Source organism: Lagenorhynchus albirostris, chromosome 20 (assembly GCF_949774975.1).
Source record: "Lagenorhynchus albirostris chromosome 20, mLagAlb1.1, whole genome shotgun sequence".
NCBI classification, from domain to species: Eukaryota; Metazoa; Chordata; class Mammalia; order Artiodactyla; family Delphinidae; genus Lagenorhynchus; species Lagenorhynchus albirostris.
In genome coordinates, this window is record NC_083114.1 from 5,974,041 (window position 1) to 5,992,105 (window position 18,065).

At 41.9% G+C, this 18,065-nt stretch overlaps 1 protein-coding gene across 1 annotated transcript in view; it reads right to left on the reverse strand.

Annotated features, from left to right (window-relative positions):
* DNAH9 (dynein axonemal heavy chain 9) overlaps positions 1-18,065 on the reverse strand; it is a 298,757-nt gene that overhangs the window by 238,333 nt on the left and 42,359 nt on the right. Inside the window, 5 exon segments of the mRNA XM_060132968.1 lie at positions 5,483-5,907; positions 6,002-6,198; positions 9,769-9,904; positions 15,613-15,854; positions 16,551-16,806. Coding sequence (XP_059988951.1) covers positions 5,483-5,907; positions 6,002-6,198; positions 9,769-9,904; positions 15,613-15,854; positions 16,551-16,806 — 1,256 coding nt within the window.

The window sequence follows — 18,065 nt, forward strand, 5'->3', positions numbered from 1 at the left end:
GGACAGAGGGATATATAGTATGCAACACTGTTTCATTTTTATAGCTTTAAAATGGAAATCTCAATATATGTATATCTCTGTGTGTCTGTATGTGTATATATATATATATATATATATATATAATACACTAAGCCATGAAGAAAAGTATGGGAAGGATTATTTCACATTTAGGGCAGGGGTGACATCTGGTAGGGAGGAAGAGGGATTTAATCAGGGAAGAGTACATAAGGGAATTTTAAAATGTAGCTAATGTTCTGTTTCTTCGCTGGATAAAGTAAATGAGAGTATTCGTTTTAATATTTTTCTCTAAATCATACGTATGCTACATTTTAAAAAATTTCTTTTTTCTTAATTTATTTTATTTTATTTATTGTTGGCTGCATTGGGTCTTCATTGCTGTGGGCGGGTTTTCTCTAGTTGTGGTGAGCGGGGCTACTCTTTGTTGCAGTGAGCGGGCTTCTCATTGCAGTAGCTTCTCTTGCTGCGGAGCACCGGCTCTAGGCACGCGGGCTTCAGTAGTTGTGGCTCGTGAGCTCTAGAGCGCAGGCTCAGTAGTTGTGGCGCACGGGCTTAGTTGTTCCGCGGCACAAGGGATTTTCCGGGACCAGGGCTCAAACCCATGTCCCCTGTGTTGGCAGGTGGATTCTTAACCACTGCACCACCAGGGAAGCCCCTATGCTACATTATATAATAAAATTTCTTGTAGAGAGAGAATGGAAGATGAAGAAGTAAGGGGATCAAGTATAGACACACCTTTTGAGGAATTTTGCTATGAAGGAGGGCACACAGAAATGATGCTGTAGCTGGAAGGACTCCTGGGACCGTGTTCCTTTCTTTTTTTTTAAGATGCCAGATGTGACAATATATTTGCATGCTGTGGAAAATGTATGAAAATAGATGGTGTTGCTGATAGGGAATATTTAAGGAAGTAAGTTCTCGAGTAGATGAGAAGAAAGAGGCTGGACTTAGAAAACCAGGTTATTCACTGTAACAGGAGAGGTAGTTGAATGTATAGCTTCAAATGCAGGTAGGTTGGTAGATTTGTTGGTGAAAGGTGAGTTAGCTCTCTTGTGATTGGTTCTAATTTTTCAGTGAAATGAGAGGCAAGGCTATAAGGGCAGAGAGGATATTTGAGGTTTAAGGAGAGAGGAAAAAAAAGAGTCTATGGGAGTTGGGAAGAATCTATGAAAATGTTCATAAAAAAATTTATGTTCATAAATTTAATATGAGATTGGTCAGAAGATTGGTTTGTTTTTCCTTCATCCAAGGATGAATTGCTCAGGTGCAGGTGTGGGGCACTGAGTTTAAACAGTCAGGGTTTTATGAGGTGGGAACGGGAATGGGGAGCAAGGGTGATAAACACTGAGCTATCCCGATAAAGCACCGGGACCAATGGATTGGAAATCCTGATGGGTCTGAAGAACTTTGCATGGCACCGTTGCCAAGTAAGTGAGCTGGAAAGATACCAAGTGGTGGTCAGAGAATGGAACACTTTAACCTGAGATTTTGAAGGGGAAGCAAGTACTTGCTCATCTTTCCTTCCACGCCACTGAGGGCACAACACAGAATTAGATAGCACAGGTACGACGGAAGGAAAGGGCAATGGAGAGAGAGGTCAAGAAAATGAGAGGCAGGTATAATGAAGGCTCCATGTGGATGCTGAGTCACTGAGGATAATTATTAGCAGAAGGATGGGAAAGGGAGACTGAGCCAGATGACATGACCTGCAACGAAGGGGAGGAATGGCTAAGGGCTTGGCAGGTGACTGTGGCAGGGACAAGTGGCAGGTTTTACTGTCTGACAGAATTCACTCCAGTGGAGCCAGAGATTTTGAGGGAGGACCAGGTGGAATGGTTTGGAAGCTGCAACTAAGAGCAAGAATATCTCATCTACCTCTAGGCCCAGTGGTAAGAAGCATATAGGAGAAAAATCAGCCCTACTTGGGAGGGCTGCAGGGAAGCAGTATCCTCAGGAGAGAGCTGGGCTTCAGTTAGAGCAAAAAAAGGATGAGAGAAGACGAAGGGACAGTGGACTTTGCTGATGCAAGATCCTGAGGTCCAGGGGAAGAGCACAGGGGAGGGCTTTGCAAGGGCAAGGATGGGACTGAGTAAGATCAGGGCATGAGGAGCTGAATGGGGATGAGAGTTAAGATGATGCTATGGACTAAATGTCTGTGTCTCCCACAAATTCATATGTTGAAGCCCCAACTCCCCATTTGTGATGGTATTTGGAGCTGAGGCCTTTGGGGAGATTATTAGGGTTAGATGAGGTCATCAGGGTGGGGTCACCATGAGGGATTAGTGGCCTTATAAGAAAAGGAAGAGGGAGATCTCTCTTTTTCTATCTGTGCACAGGAACTGAGTAAAGGCCATGTGAGGACACAGTGAGAAGATGGCTGTCTGCAAGCTAGGAGGAGAGCTCTCACCAGGAATCAAATTGACTCGCATCTTGATCTTAGACCTCTTAGCCTCTTGAATTGTGAGAAATAAATTTGTGTTGTTCAGGTCACTCGGTCAGTGGTATTTTGTTATGGCAGCTACAAGGATCCTAATACCAATTCTAATGCCTATGGGTGGGTAGGGGGGCACCCCACACCACCAAGCAATTCTCCAACACCAACTGCCTGTCCTACAACTTGACTCAATTCTGACACTATTTACCTGGAGATTCCATAGGTTAAGGGCTCAGTCCTACAAGACTGCCTCACCCCCTTCAGACCCAAACACTAGTCCAGGTTGTCACCTTGCCTCTGACTGACCAGCTATAGGACAGAGGTTCCAATGACCTCCTCCTTGCATTTGATTAATTTGCTGGAGTGGCTCACAGAACTCAGAGAACCTGTTTACTCATTAGATTACCGGTTTATTATAAAAGGATATAACTCAGGAGCAGCCAGATGGAAGAGATACACAGGGCAAGGTATGGGAAAGGATGTGGAGCTTCTATACCCTCTTTGAATGCACCACTCCTCCGAATCTCCACACATTCACAAACTGGGAGCTCTTGAAACCCTATCTTATTGGGTTTTATGGAGACTTTATTACACAGGTATGACTGATTATACCATCAGCCATTGGAGACTGATTCAATCCCCAGCCCCTCTCTCTTCCCTGGAGTTCTGGGGAATAAGACTGAAAGTTTCAACCTCTAATCACATGGTTGGTTGTTCTGACAACCGCCCCCCATCCATAGGTGAGGTCCAAAAGTTACCATTAACATAACAAAAGATACCTTTATGGCTCTCACCACTTAGGAAATACAAGGGTTATAGGAGCTTTTGCCAGAAACAGGGATGAAGACCAAATATTGGGTTGGCCAAAAAGTTCATTCGGGTTTTCCCATGCATCTTATGGAAAAATCCGAATGAACTTTTTGGTCAATCCAATATATATGTCTTATTACAAATCGCAATATCATAGCAATCCAAGCTGAATGAGACAGATGATAATGAAGGATTGGATTTCTGTCAGTAAATGAAGTATTTATGTAAGGCAAGGTGGGATTAATCCTGACACCTACTAAGAGAAGGTGGAAATCACAGAATTACAAGGTACATAGTAGACACTCAATAATAAATATTTTTTATTGTTCTTATTATTTCTTTTTTTTTTATCTAATCTTTGAGAACACAATGAGACATTCTCCCAAAGTGTAGCAAAGTAGTCAGTTTATGGATCATCAACTATTAAAACTGGAAGGCACCTTACAGGAATCCAGTCAAACTGTCTTCTTTCAGAGACAAGGAAACAGGGGTTCAAGGAGGACTCAGGCCTTCTCAGTGCTCTATCATGTGTTTTCCTGTTAAAACAACTGTTACATCCTGTGAAGCCTCACCTGGTAGGGACACATGGAAGCTGCTGTAACTATGCCCTGTATCAACCCTGTGTTTCTGATGCTCTGACATTTAGGGTCTTGTCGGCCCTGGAGGGATTGACCCTCCCAGGGTTAGCCAGTTCCTAGAGATAGTAAACAACCTGCTTTTGACTGTGCCTTTCAAATGCAAGCCAATCAATCCAAAATCCATATCCCCAACCACCTCCTCCATCTGGCTCTCATTCTCCAGGCCACAGTTCACCTGCCCTATAATCCCACAGCCAGGTACCAGACAACAAAAGACAGCCCCTACACCCCAGAGCCTGTTAAAATTATTAAAAGAACTAGACAATCCTAAACCTGCTCCTAAACCTGGAGAAGAATGTCTTGCCCATTCTTCTCCATGGAAGCCGTAATAAAAGCTCTGCCCACGTTTCTCCTCACTCCCTCTGCTTCCTGATTAACACTGGTGCCCCCCATTTGGCCCTGCATGGTGTGCTGTGCCCCCCTCCTCTTGGGATCTAACAAACTATCTTTTCAATAGCAGTCATCTCCTGATCTTGTGGCCTTGCCATACCTAAATAATAATAAAATCTTCATCTGAAACATGTTCCCATGTCCTTGGGTCACCAGACCTGCTAATGGAGAGGGACCAGAGAGCACAGAGCTGTCCCCTCAACGGTACTCCATTCAGGGGCAACACTGCCACCTCCCCAACTGCCACCATTGCTTCCCTTTCTTGGCTCTCAAGTGTGGGAAACTGGCTGCTGCTTCTTAAACAACACTTGGAAAGCCCTGTTTGAAACATCCCAAAATGATTTTCTGCGGCTTTTCTAGAGTGCAGAACCATCACCCTTGCAAAGTCTCTCAAAATTTGTTTGTAGATAGATGCATTCTCGACTTGGCTGTCTCCCTTCCACATCACTGAGCGGCAAGCAAGACCAGCACCAAACTCTGGGGAGGGCTCCCCTGCAGCATCAGCTAATACACCGAAGACTGATCACTGAACACTCCACAGGATTCTGTGGGGAGGGGCTGGGAGCTGAGATTCTGCCTGTGGCAGACCTGTGAGGACAAGGCTAAGGTGAAGTAACAGGGAGACTATTAACCTACTTGATTATTTATCTAGAGGTTGGTGCTCTGGCTTAGAGAGCCTGGTGCTGGGCTGGGTGGTCTAGGTCTATGGTGGAACAGACAGAGTTTCATATCCAATCTGTCACACAGCTAGAGTGGCACTGGCAGGCATCAGGGGTGTGTAGATTTAGGGGCTTCCGTGCTTCACAGCTGGATAATCTGAGACAAGCAGTAAGTGGAAGAAATAAAATCTAAGAGGCCCATTAGACCCCCTCTGCTTCTCAGGCTTAAAGAGATTTCACAGTCAGAGCTGTAAAGGGAGGTTAGATCTGCTATTATTGTCTCTAACATTATTTACCACTTACTGAGTGCCTTTCGCACACTGGGCACCAAATGGAAAACGAAACAGAAAGAGGCCAGGTCTGATGAACAAACGAGAGGGCAGGACTAACGTTACTGCTGGTGTCCAAAAGCCTGGAACCTCCAACCCGCTGTTTTAATTTTTAATTTAACCAAGAACCTATGGATAAAAATGTGAAGAAGATTAAAAACATGGTGTTCCTGACAGCCCGGGAAGCTAGCAGGACTGTGTTACCTGTGAGTGACGTAATCCACAAGGTGCTGTTTGAACGTGAGGCTCCACTTCTTAATTATATTCAGCAGAGACGTTTTAAAGGGCCGCACATCAATCTTCATCCAGCTGTCAAACACCTGGATGGGCTCCAGCCTGCTCACGTCTTCATGGAGCTTTTCGTAGCAGTCGATCTGCGCTTTGAACTGATGGAGCAGGGGCGGGTTCTCTGGAATGCCATCCTCAGCATGGGCTTCCATCTCCTCTGCTGTGAGCATGTGCCCATATAGCAGAAACTGGCCCAGAGCCTCCTTCCGGTCCTCCACGTAGAGGTAGGAATACTGGCTGAGGGTGCTCCGATAGCCGCAGCAGAGGGTCATCATGCCCTGCACCCGCCCCATCAGCTCGCCCCGCATGCCTGCCAGATCAGGCATGGCCTCCAAGTCAACCTAGGGGAGCAAGACAAAACCAGGCGGGTGACACCAGCACTTCACAGGGGGCTCCAGATCTGATGGGAGGGCAGGATGCTTGCAGATCCAGTACCTGATAATGGGGAGAGCCGCTTTGAGGGGAAAGCCGTGGAACCAAGGACGATATCCTAAAAATGCTGGTGATGAGACCCTCAACAATGTCGTAGAAGCCACCCTTCACTCCAGGCTCCAGAGATGGACAGAAAACCAATTCTGGGATGGCTAAGCTCAGTTGTGCTTCAAATATTGGGGTGAGTCCTGCCTTACATTCTGAAAAACAAGGAAAACAGAAGAGAATGGGCAACGTAGGCAAAATGCAATACTGTTTTAAAAGCACTCAGAGCATTTCTTTCCTTTAGATGAGCTGTTTGGGTATAAGAAAATGGAAATGTAAAATTTGCTAACACCCCAGAAAAGGTGAGGGTGGCAGTCCTGCAGTGTTTATTGACAGGGGAACCACTGACATTTGGAACAGGCTAATTCTTGTGTAGGGCTATCCTGGGCATTGCAGGACATTTACTCTCCTTGTCCTCAGAGAGCACGTCCTAGTGACTGATCAACCCAAGCCAGTCCCCTTCCGCATTCCCAAACATCTCCTGGGAGGCAGTACAGCCTCTGACTGAGAAGAGGTTGATTTTGCAAAGCCAGTTTCTTGGAAGCAGCTGATTTCTTCCTGTGCACAAACCAGGCCATTCCCCATTGGCAGCCACTAGGGGAACAAGGGTGTGCTTGTCCAACGTCGTGTAGGTGTGAAAAAAAAAGTCACAATCCTATCCCTTCTGCTCCTTTTCTGTAAAAACAGAACTTATTTTAATTCTGTAGTTCTGTAGTGGTAAGATTTTTAAAAACAGTATAAATGATTAACAAACCCCTGATTACTTGCTAGACTAACTTGTCTTGCTAAATTTAAATAAAAATATAATATGGAACAAGATGTTCCAAGTACAAGACAAATGCTTAGACTCTTATTAATAACCACTTATTTTCATATATTTTTTGATTGTAAAAGTATTTAGGAGACTGCTGCGTGCTGGACATCACGGGCAGTGGAGACTACTCATGGAAATCCATTATCCCTTCTTCCCTGGAAATAGAGGTATAAGTGGGTGGGCTTGCAGTTAGGTATGGCAATGTGATTCCCTCACCAGTGGGATGTGGGAAGAGGTGCCACTTCTGGGCTGCGGTCCACGAAGCAGCAGGGGGCCTCCTCTGTGCTCTCTTTGCCCTCTCACAGGCTGGAGCCGGCATGCAGCAGTGATCCGGCTCAACCATGGAAATGAAGACCAGGCCCTAGAAAGCAGTGGAACCACAGGATGGAAGGAACTTGCAACTAACCTGGAGTGCTCGCTTTGGACTAGAACCCGGGGGACAGACTTCCATGTCCTTTAAGCCACATTATTGATGGCGTTCTTCTTACCACTGCTTAGCCATTCTCCCTAACTAAAAAACTGTGGGACCCTCAAAGATATGTAAGACTAAGGCTTTGCCTTCAAAACTGTAAGGATGATATCTGCATTACTGGACTCAGGAGTGTCCCATCCAGTGCATATTTAACTTAAGGAAGTGCAAGTTTACCAATATCACAGTAATTATACTATTATTATTATTATTATTTTTGCGGTACGCGGGCCTCTCACTGTTGTGGCCTCTCCCATTGCGGAGTACAGGCTCTGGACGTGCAGGCTCAGCGGCCATGGCTCACGGGCACAGCTGCTCCGCGGCATGTGGGATCCTCCCGGACTGGGGCACGAACCCGCGGCCCCCGCATCGGCAGGCGGACTCAACCACTGCGCCACCAGGGAAGCCCTATACTATTATTATAGGGTAATTTTTTTTAAATCAGTAAAATTATGCTTTGTATATGTACTCATGATATATTCTGTATTCCTACATGCATTAGGTACTTATAATTTAATAGGTTGGGTTGCATATAGTTTAAAGGATTTAAAAGACTTTCAAGAACACGTTACTATATGAGATTTTGCCCTATGTGCTGACATAAGAACCGAATCCCTATGTTAGATGCAATGGCAACATAATTACTGTACAAGTCGGATGGTCCTGGTGGTTCCACGCCCCTGGTACAAGCAAATCGCTTTAAGAATTGAGAAGAGGAAGAGTGCTCCTGGATAGAGTGGGTAGCATTTAACCCAGGCAGGGTGTGGATTCTGAGAGATGGCTGGGAGGCCAGCCCAAGCCATGGGAATAGTATTGGTTTGACCAAACACGAGAAGTGGAAATGGTAAGGTGGACCAGGGGAATAAAGTTGTCCACCTGGGCTATGGCAAAGGGTCATGGTGATTTTCCTCTTAGAGGCCACTCTCTTTAGGCTCCTTCACTTTGCCTTGGTAACCAGCGCCTTTTAATGTTATCTATAGCTCCTCTGCTCAGGCAGCCACTAGGTCCAGCTCCTGCCCATTCTATTTTGTGAAGGAAATGTGTTCCCTTTCCCCCCGTTTCCATGGAGGGAAGGTGATTTTGGCTACCATCCCCTGTCCCCATCCTCTTGCTCCCACGCTCTTCTCCTCATGAGAGGAGGAGGACAAGTGACACATCGGACAGCCCAGATCAGGAGAGCTGGATAGACACTGGCCTAGGGTGAGTCCCTTATGCAGTGCCTGCACTCAAGTGTGGCTGGGGTATCTTCCTAGATCTAGAGGAGGGCTAAGTGACGGGACCCCCAACCTCCAGTATCAGAGGAGGTTTGGTCAGTTCACTAAGATGAGCACCGTTGGCGCTGGTCCCTAGGAACCAGTTTTCCAGTCTTGGTGCCTGTGTTTGATGCCCCAGGTTCTAGAAGGTGACCTCCCCGCCTTGTTGACTATGTCAGAGCCCATTTCCTGCTTCTCTATCTCCTTAATTTGGAGCACCTTGCACCATGAAAGCAAAGACCTTGCCTCTGACCTCAGTCACTCCACCTACTAGGACCATGGGGTGGGGGTGAGGGTGGGTGTTGCCCATCTGAGCTACACCCAGCACTGGCCTTGCTCCTCTCTGCACTGTCAACCTCTTGCAATGGGCTGGATATCTGGACATGGGTCTCAGCCCACCTATTTTAACTCTGCATCTGATTTCTTTCCTTGGGTTGGGCTCAATGGACTAAGTTCTTATCTCACCTTCATCCTCACCTCATCCTTCACCCTCGCTGAGCTCCTCAGAATCTACCAGAATGCGAAAGGTGTAACTCAACTTTATTCCTGAACTCTTCTGCCCTTTCCATCCCATCCCTTACAAACCAAGGTTAGCCTTTACTATACAATCTTTGACTCTGTGTATGGACCATAAATTCAAAGCCCTTGGCTATCTTTTAACAGCTTCAAAGAATGCCCATTGCCTCCTTGACATTCCCTTTCCTTCTAAAAGCTACCTCATTCCCAGCTTCTTGTCTGACTCTTTTTACATAGAAAAACTTGATTCTTCCATGTAAGCTGGCTACTACAACCTCCCTGTGTTCTCAAAAGGCCACAGAGATACAGTACATTCAGCTTGAAGGCAGGGAATGTCCCCTCCCGCTGCTATGAGTCAAGTCCAGGTGGAGCTGCTCCAGCTTACTCACTCCTCCTCACTGGAGCTTCATTTAGACTGAATTGGCTTTTATATTTTTGCTTTTGCTATGGGCTTCACTATCTTAAAGCCTGATTTATCACCTGAGTTTTGAAGAGAGAGAAGTCTTTTATCATTGGACAATTTAGAAACGCAATGCCTTTGTTATAATTCACAAAATGTTCATGACACTTTGGGAAAAGTCACAGAGCACTCAATTGCACTTCACTGTAACTCAATAGATGCTATTACTGTTACCTTCCCAGTAATAAACCACATCCATAAGCCAGTAAATACCAGTATTTTCCAGGAGATACTTGAGGGAGCACTCAATGGCAAGAAAGAATCCATCCACCAACATATCATCAATGTAGTTAACATAAGTCTTCCAAATACTGGAGGTTGGGTCTGCTGAGAAAAGACCCAGGTTTTCCTACAAAATAAAGAAGAATGGATATAAACCATGTTTAATAATATGGGAGAACTGGTCTTATTATCATTAATGGGAATGAAAAGAACACATGGAGAAAAATTGCACTGTTATGAAGAATTTTCTGTTACAGGCAGACTTTGGAGATACTGCGGGTTTGGTTCCAGACCACTGCAATAAAGCCAATATTGCAATAAAGTCAGTCACACAAAGTTTTTGGTTTCCCAGTGCATATACAAGTTATGCTTACACTATACTTTAGTCTATTAAGTGTGCAGCACTATGTCTAAAAAAAGAGTGTTCATACCTTAATTTAAAAATACTTCATTGCTAAAAAATGCTAACCATCATCTGAGCCTTCAGCAAGTCATAATGTTTCACAATAGTATCAAAGATCACTGATCATAGGTCACCGTAAAAGTATAATAAGAATGAAAGAGTTTGAAATACTGTGAGAGTTACCAAAAGGCGACAAAAAGAAAAATGGCATGAATAGACTTGTGATGCAGGGTTCAATTAAAAAAAAAAAACAGAACAATGCGATATCTGTGAATGCACAGTAAAGCAAAGCACATTAATATGAGGTATGCCTGTACGTGTGTAACAAACCCATTCTGTCTAATGGGTATAACCCTTGCTTGAAAGGAACACAAAGTTAACCCATGAAGGAAGTGTGGTGCCTCATCCTCTCCCTGAGAAAGGAGGATGGGGTCAGGTCACCTTCTCAGGAGGGACGCTGATGGATGCAATGTGTGCTTCATAGATGCTGACTGATGGCTGTGGAGGAAGCTGCATCAGAGCAGAAGTCAGGGTGGGCAGAAGGAGGAACACTAACGGTAGAGGGCATTATAATTCAAGACATAAGAAATCTGGGGTTCAAGCAAGTAAAGCACTTCCTGGATAATCGTTAGAAATGAACTGGAGTGGATCCCACTCCTGGGCCTATATCTGGACAAAACTCTAATTTGAAAAGATACCTGCACCCCTATGTCCATAGCAGCACTATTTACAATAGCCAACACATGGAAACAATCTAAATGTCTGTCAACAGATGAATGGATAAAGAAGATGTGGTACATCTATACAATGGACTATTACTCACCCATAAAAAAGAATGAAATAATGCCATCTGCAGCAACATGGATGGAACTAGAGATTATCATACTAAGTGAAGTCAGTCAGAAAGAGAGAGACAAAAGCATATGATATCACTTATATGTGGAATCTAAAATACGACACAAATGATTATATCTATGAAACAGGAAGAGACTCACAGACATAGAGAACAGACTTGTGGCTGCCAAGAGGGAAGCGGGTGGCAGAGGGATAGATTGGGAGTTTGGGATAAACAGATGCAAGCTATTCTATATGGGATGGATGAACAGCAAGGTCCTACTGTATAGCACAGGGAACTACAATATCCTGTAATAAACCATAATGGAAAAGAATATGAAAAAGAATATATATATTAATATATATAACAGAATCACTTTGCTGTCCAGCAGAAATTAACACAACATTGTAAATCAACTATACTTCTATAAAATAAATTTAAAAAAAGAAATGAGCTGGAGTGTTTTGTTGCTGGCATTTAATATTAACTAAAAACCTTTATCATACTGAGTGAATTAGAAAATGTACACACAGAAAGGAATGCACAGGCTTTCTCTCCCTCCTTTTACATGATACAGTCACCGACCTGGTGGTATGGCAAGTACAGATGTCCCATTTACTCATCATTCAGCCTTTTTATAGCAACTTTCCATTTATCTTACATCTTCAAAGAACGTGGTTACCACTTTGCAAAAGTAAATTTTCTAGGTGACTCACGCTTACCCCTTTAGGAAACACTGCCATATTGTAAATCTCATGATTCTGCTTTTAAATATCAAAACTCTAAAATTTCTAAAGTGTATTACCTATACCTTTCCTTCCTAAGTAGATTAAAGATTTAATGAGAGTCCGTCGTCATGCAAATCATAACACAGTGACAATCCAGAGTTGCTCTTAGGTGTTACTAAAATGTGTATGTCTGTTTGCTTCTACAGTTTAGTTTTTATGACTGCCTTGTAGAGTTGTTTTATCTCTTTCCTACTGTCACCCTATCAATATAGCTATCTATACCTTTCACCTCAAATCTACTATGGTACAAGGAGCAAACGTGTCAGAATTTTCTGTAAACTAACAAGAAATAGCTCAAGTTTCTGATCCTAGCCAAGACAGAGGAATGAGATTGGACTTTCCCTTTTGCTACAAACAGCTACAGAACGGGATACAAGAAATAATTATTTTGGGTAATTCGATGTGATCCCTAAGAGAAGGGAAATATTCAAGGTGAGCTTCACAACTACCTGGCTTTCTACCTAGAGGCACTTTCCAAACCATGGCATAGGAAAGTGGACCTCAATTAGAGCATCGTTCCTGCTGGGCAGAAAAGACAGAAATGGGGGTTTGGGACTGCTGAGGTTGCTGAGTCCTTTTGAATCTCTGACTGAGGATTAAGCTGTACACATTTAGGGCAAGATTCTGCAAGGCCTGGCAGAGAACAGTTACTGGGGGCTCTAAGCTGAATGGAGTTTGTGAAGGTCATATAGTGCTGGAAGATGTTTGTGTTCTATCAGAAATAATGAAAAGACCTCACAGATAACCCAGGACTTCAGTTGAGACTCCAGAAATGCAATGCTTTAGAATTAGAGCTCTATTCTAGAGCAAAGCCTCTTTAGACTCTCCCTAAGGAAGCTTAACATAAAGCTTCAACAGGATCAAGCTGACCCACCAGTGAGTTAACTGCCTGCCGAAACAAAACCACAAACTCTTTAAAGGGAAATAACATCCAGATTCTAAAGTGGCATCCAACATGACTAGAATATAATAAAAAATTACTAGACATGCGAAGAAGCAGGAAAATGTGACATTTAACCAAGAGAGAAAATAATCACTAAGAACAGACTCAGAAAATAGCTGCCACACCAATCCTGGAATGCCTACTCCTTCGACTTATGTGACACAAAAATAAACTTCCTTCACATTAAAAAAAGGACTCAGAAAATAAAATAGATGTTGGAATTATTAGACAAGAATGTTGTAATTTGATTAACCACCACCACCACCCCCCAATTGGGTGAAAAACAGATTTAAAACCTCACAAACTCCAAGCAGGCTGAATATAAAGAAAACTTATTTAGGCACATCGTAGTTGAATGGAAAAAAATACAAAGAATTTATTTGAAAAGAATCTATTAAAAGGAGCCTGAGAAAAAAGGGGAACAAAGATACACAGTACACTGGCTTCTCATCAGAAACCTTAGAGGGTAGAAGACAATGAAATGACTTCTGAAAGGAAAATAGAACTGTCTACACTGAATTTTATATTCTGTGAAACTCTTCTTCAAAAACAAAGGTGAAATAAGGACATTTTCAGATAAACAAAAACTGAGAGACCATGTCATCAGCAGACCTAAACTGCAAGACATACTAGAGGAAGCTCTTCTGGCTGAAGAGAAATGACCATAGATGGTAACTTAGTTCTACAAAAAGGAAAAACAAATCTGGAAATGGTGACTATGTGGGTAAATACAAAACTCTATAAATATTTTCCCCAAAGCTTTTAAAACAAAAAATTATAATACTCTGTTGTGGGGTATATTATACACACACACCAACACACACACGCACACACACCAACACTACAAAAGATTCCTGGGCGGTTTGAATTGTTGCTAGGTTCCTATATTTCATGGGAAAACTCTAAGTAGATTGTGATTAGTTCAAGAGACCTACTAAAACTTAGAACAACCACTGCAAGTGTGATGCAACAAGGTAAAGGCTGAAATGCCAATTGAGAGATGAAAATACAATACTAGAAAATATACAATTAATAACAAGAAGGTGGGAAAGGAAGAGCAGAGGAACAAAAAAGAGATGAAGCCAATGGAAAACAAATAGCAAAACAGTGGTGCTAAATCCAACCATATCAATGATTACATTAAGTGTAATGACCTAAAAATTTCAATTAACAGGCAAAGTTGTTAGATGTAGAAAAGTAAGTTTCTACTATATGCTGTCTATAAGAGAAGAAATTTGAATCCAAAGAAGCAAATAGGTTGGATGTGAAAGGGTGGAAAAAGATGGACAATGCAAAAAGTAGGAATAGTGAATCTGGAAGAAAGGCAATAGAATTATCAGAAAAAAAGACTTCAAGACAAGGGAGTATTATTAGAAATAAAAATAATTTCATAGTGATAAAATGGCCAATTCACCAGGAAGTTACAGTAATTATAAATGTGTTTGCATCTACTAACAGAGCTTCAAATACTTGATGAAAAATCTGAAAGAACTAAAGGATAAAACAGACAAATCCAAAATCATAGGTGGAGATTTTAACATTCTAAGCTTCAGTAACTGGTAGAACAAATAGACAAAAAAACTGCGAAATCATATAGACGATCTGAACAATACTATCAACCACTTTGAACTAATTGATATTTTATAGAACGTCACACCCAACAATGGAAGAATAAACATTGTCAATTGCACAAGGAACATCCAATAACATAGACCACATTCTACATCACAGAACAAGATTTGATGAATTCTAAACAAATGAAATCTTACAGAGTATTTTCTCTGCCCATAATGGAATTAAACTAGATAACAATTTCATTAAGCTATCCAGAGACGACCTAAATATGTGGAAATTAAACAACATACTTCTAAACGACCAATGAGTTGAAGAACAAATCGCAAGAGAAAAATAATTAAAACTGAATGATAATGAAAATGAGGCAGATCAAATTTGTGATTGCAACTGAAGCACTGCTAAGAGGGAAATTTATATCATCAAATGCTTGCATTAGAAAGGAAGAAAGGCTTGAAATCAATACTCTAAGTTTCAACCCTTATAGGCTAGACAAAAAGGAGAAGCAAACTAACCCCAAATTAACCAGAAAGAAATGATAAAGAACAGAAATTAATAAGCTAGAAAACAGATAAAGAAAATTTAAAAGGTCAAAAGTACAACATTTTATTGTGTTTCAACCCACAGAAAACCCAAAGATAACAACTGTGATTCATTACTGACTCTGTGCATGAGATCAACCCAGGAGAACTACCCCACGGCTACTTCAGTAGGGCTGGAGCTGGTGGCCATTTATAGCTCTTTTCCCTCATCCAGCCTTGGATGATGAGACACAAGGTTTGCCCTGATCACAAAGCAGGGCAGAGCCTTCCTGTATGAAGGGTAGCACTCTGCATTTTTCCTTCTCTTTACCCAGTGCATCAGGGACACCACAGTCATCTTGCATATCTCCAGGCTCTGCAGAGCTAGGTTATGAGGATGATGCGGCAGGGTCACACTAGGTTGTGTGGACGAGTTCGGGGTGGTTAGTGCAGTGGATAAATTAGGATTCTGTCCTTGGCATCTCCTTCTACCCCCTAGGGGTTTGGTGCGGGATGTTAAGTCGTGTGACAACTAAGTGGTGTCACTATTAAGATCGTATTAACTTTGACACACTGATACCAGAATGAGACTTGACATACTCCCCATCCATTAGTTTTAGCTCTTTTGCTATCAGTTTTACTTCTACCCCTGACTACAGAAGACACAGCATCTACTGATTGTTCTAATTTCCAAATCACTTCTAGCACCCAAACACGCTTCATGATGCTTTCCCTGTACTGGTGGTATGTGTGTCTGAGAGGCTGGTTATTACCTGCACAAGGGCATGAATCTTAAAGCCAGATTCTTTGATAAGACTGTAATATTCTTCCATTCGATCACGCTGATCATCCATGGAGAGAAGGCATTCCTTTTTCCCATCTTTTCTCTTAAATATTGGCAACGCCCATGTTTTCATGATGTTTTGAATCTCTTCCACGTTGTCTTTCGTTTTCTGAACTCTTTGTTCAAGATCATGAATACTATTGGTGATCTGAATGACATAATCCCAAATGCCTGTTCCCCAAAAGAGATAGAATTAATTGAAATAGCTTACAGTGGTAGAGCGAAAGGTCTGGTTGCTATGAAACATAGGGATTTAATACCTGTGGGTTTTATAAGACTTTTCTGCACAGGTTAGTTTGTAATCATCAGAGCCTTTTCCTTCCTAGTTGCAACAAAAAGCCACCCCTTACCATGACTCTGGTTATGGCCTTGGTTATGAGCTCTTTGAAGGTAGGGGTCACATCCCCTGTATTTCATATTCTCCTCACAGTCCTGCACATGGTGCCCTGTACATGTTAATCAGTCAATGAAAGTTTATTGAATTGCGCTGGAGGATACAAGAAAAGTAAATGCATAGTTCCCTAATTTAAGATGTTTATGGTCCAGTTAAGAAAAGTAAGTAACAATGATAATGTAGTAAAAATCCTCCTCCATGGAGTGCCCAGTATATGCTGGAGACTGCGGGAGAGTTCATGAAAATTCCCCAGAGTGTGGCAGCAAAGCTGTCTAAACCTCCCAGGCACACAGAGGAGGCGGAAGAGGGACGCTGTTCCTCCTTGTCTTCTCTACGTCGGGCACATATCTGAGAGGACAGACTCGTGCTTCAAACCCAGATCAGATTAACCGGGGAATGAAGTGAGGTTCTACCAACTTTATTAGAATCTTGACTTCCAACATTTCCCCAGACCCCAGGTGGTCTCCTGTTACCTTCTGTTTTCCAGCTCAGAGTCTCCTCTGCAGCTCTCAGGCAGAGATCGATATTTTGCAGCTCTTCCTGCACTAATGGAAATTCCACCCCTAGCAGAGTTTTCATAACCTTGTTGTACCAATTTGCCATCAACTCCAATTTAGCCACAAGCTGCCAATAGAATTCCCTGGAGGAGAACATAGCTGCTGCTGTCTCAGGGATGTGCGTCATCTGCTGGGGTTGAAGATAACTCATTTCTTTCAGCACGGAAATCAGCTGGAGAAAAGAATCGACATAAGTGGCTGTAGTTCAGTGGCAGCGAATAGCAGCCGTATCGATCGGGACTGGGAAACCCCAGGGGCCCAAGGGCCTTCTGGGTCCTTTCTCAACTTCTGCTCCTACTGGTTCCTTAAATCTTCTCTGAGAAGGAAAAGACAACTGGGCTCCCAACTCTTCTTCCAGTGGCTCTGGGCCAGCTCTTCGTTCCTGCCCAGATAATCCTACTCAGGGTTAAGACAAATGCTAATCCTTTAGCAGGGAAATGACCTTAGCCTCCGAGTTTATATTGAAATAAGCGCAAGATAGATATTAAAAATTAAATGTAAAAAATGAAAACAAAAAATGAAAAAAATGTGGACGATTTATATAATATTGAAGTAGAGAAGACCATTCCAAATGTACAACCAGAAAATAAAAGATAAAATTTATATGCATAAAATATCATACACATAATAAAATGCCACACTTCAACAGATAAAAATACTTGCAGCAGATTTCTTAATATCTGACAGATATTTCACAAAGAGTCTGACAAATTCATTGGAAAAGAGAGCACTTTCACTCAAAAGTGGGCAACGGATATGAATAAGCAATTCACAGGAGAAGAAAGATAAATGTCCAATGAACACATGAAAAACTTTCTACTTTACTAGTGGTCAAATAAATGCAAATTAAAACAACATTGAGATATTACATATTTTTTGGTTCAACAGGTTAGAAGTGATTTGAAGAAATGAATGATATCTTGCTGTCAGGAGAATGCCTGAGTTACATCTTTCTGAAGAGCAAATTGATAGAATACGCTAAAACTCTCAAAATGTGAGCACCCTTTAGCCCAGCAATCCCCTTTCTAGGCATTTATCCCAAAGAAATACGGTGCAGCAATAACTAAAGATGCTTATTGTAGCATTATTTATAACATATTTTATCCAAATATAAGATGCCATTAATGGTAAGATTCAGTAGTATTTTATGTCAGAAATTTTATGTCAGTAGTATTTTATATCAGTAGTATTTTATATCAGATTCAGAAATATTTTAGTATTTCACCTAAGGAAGAAAAAAATGTGGTTTATTTAACTATAAACACATGCTATTTTCAGAGATATTAAGATATAAAAAACCCGTGTGTGTCCTAGAATCAATGAAATACAGATTGATAAAACTAGAAAATATTTAAATGTCCAACAATAGAAAATTTTAAATAATTTAAATAAATTATTTAATATATAACAAATTACTACATATATATATAT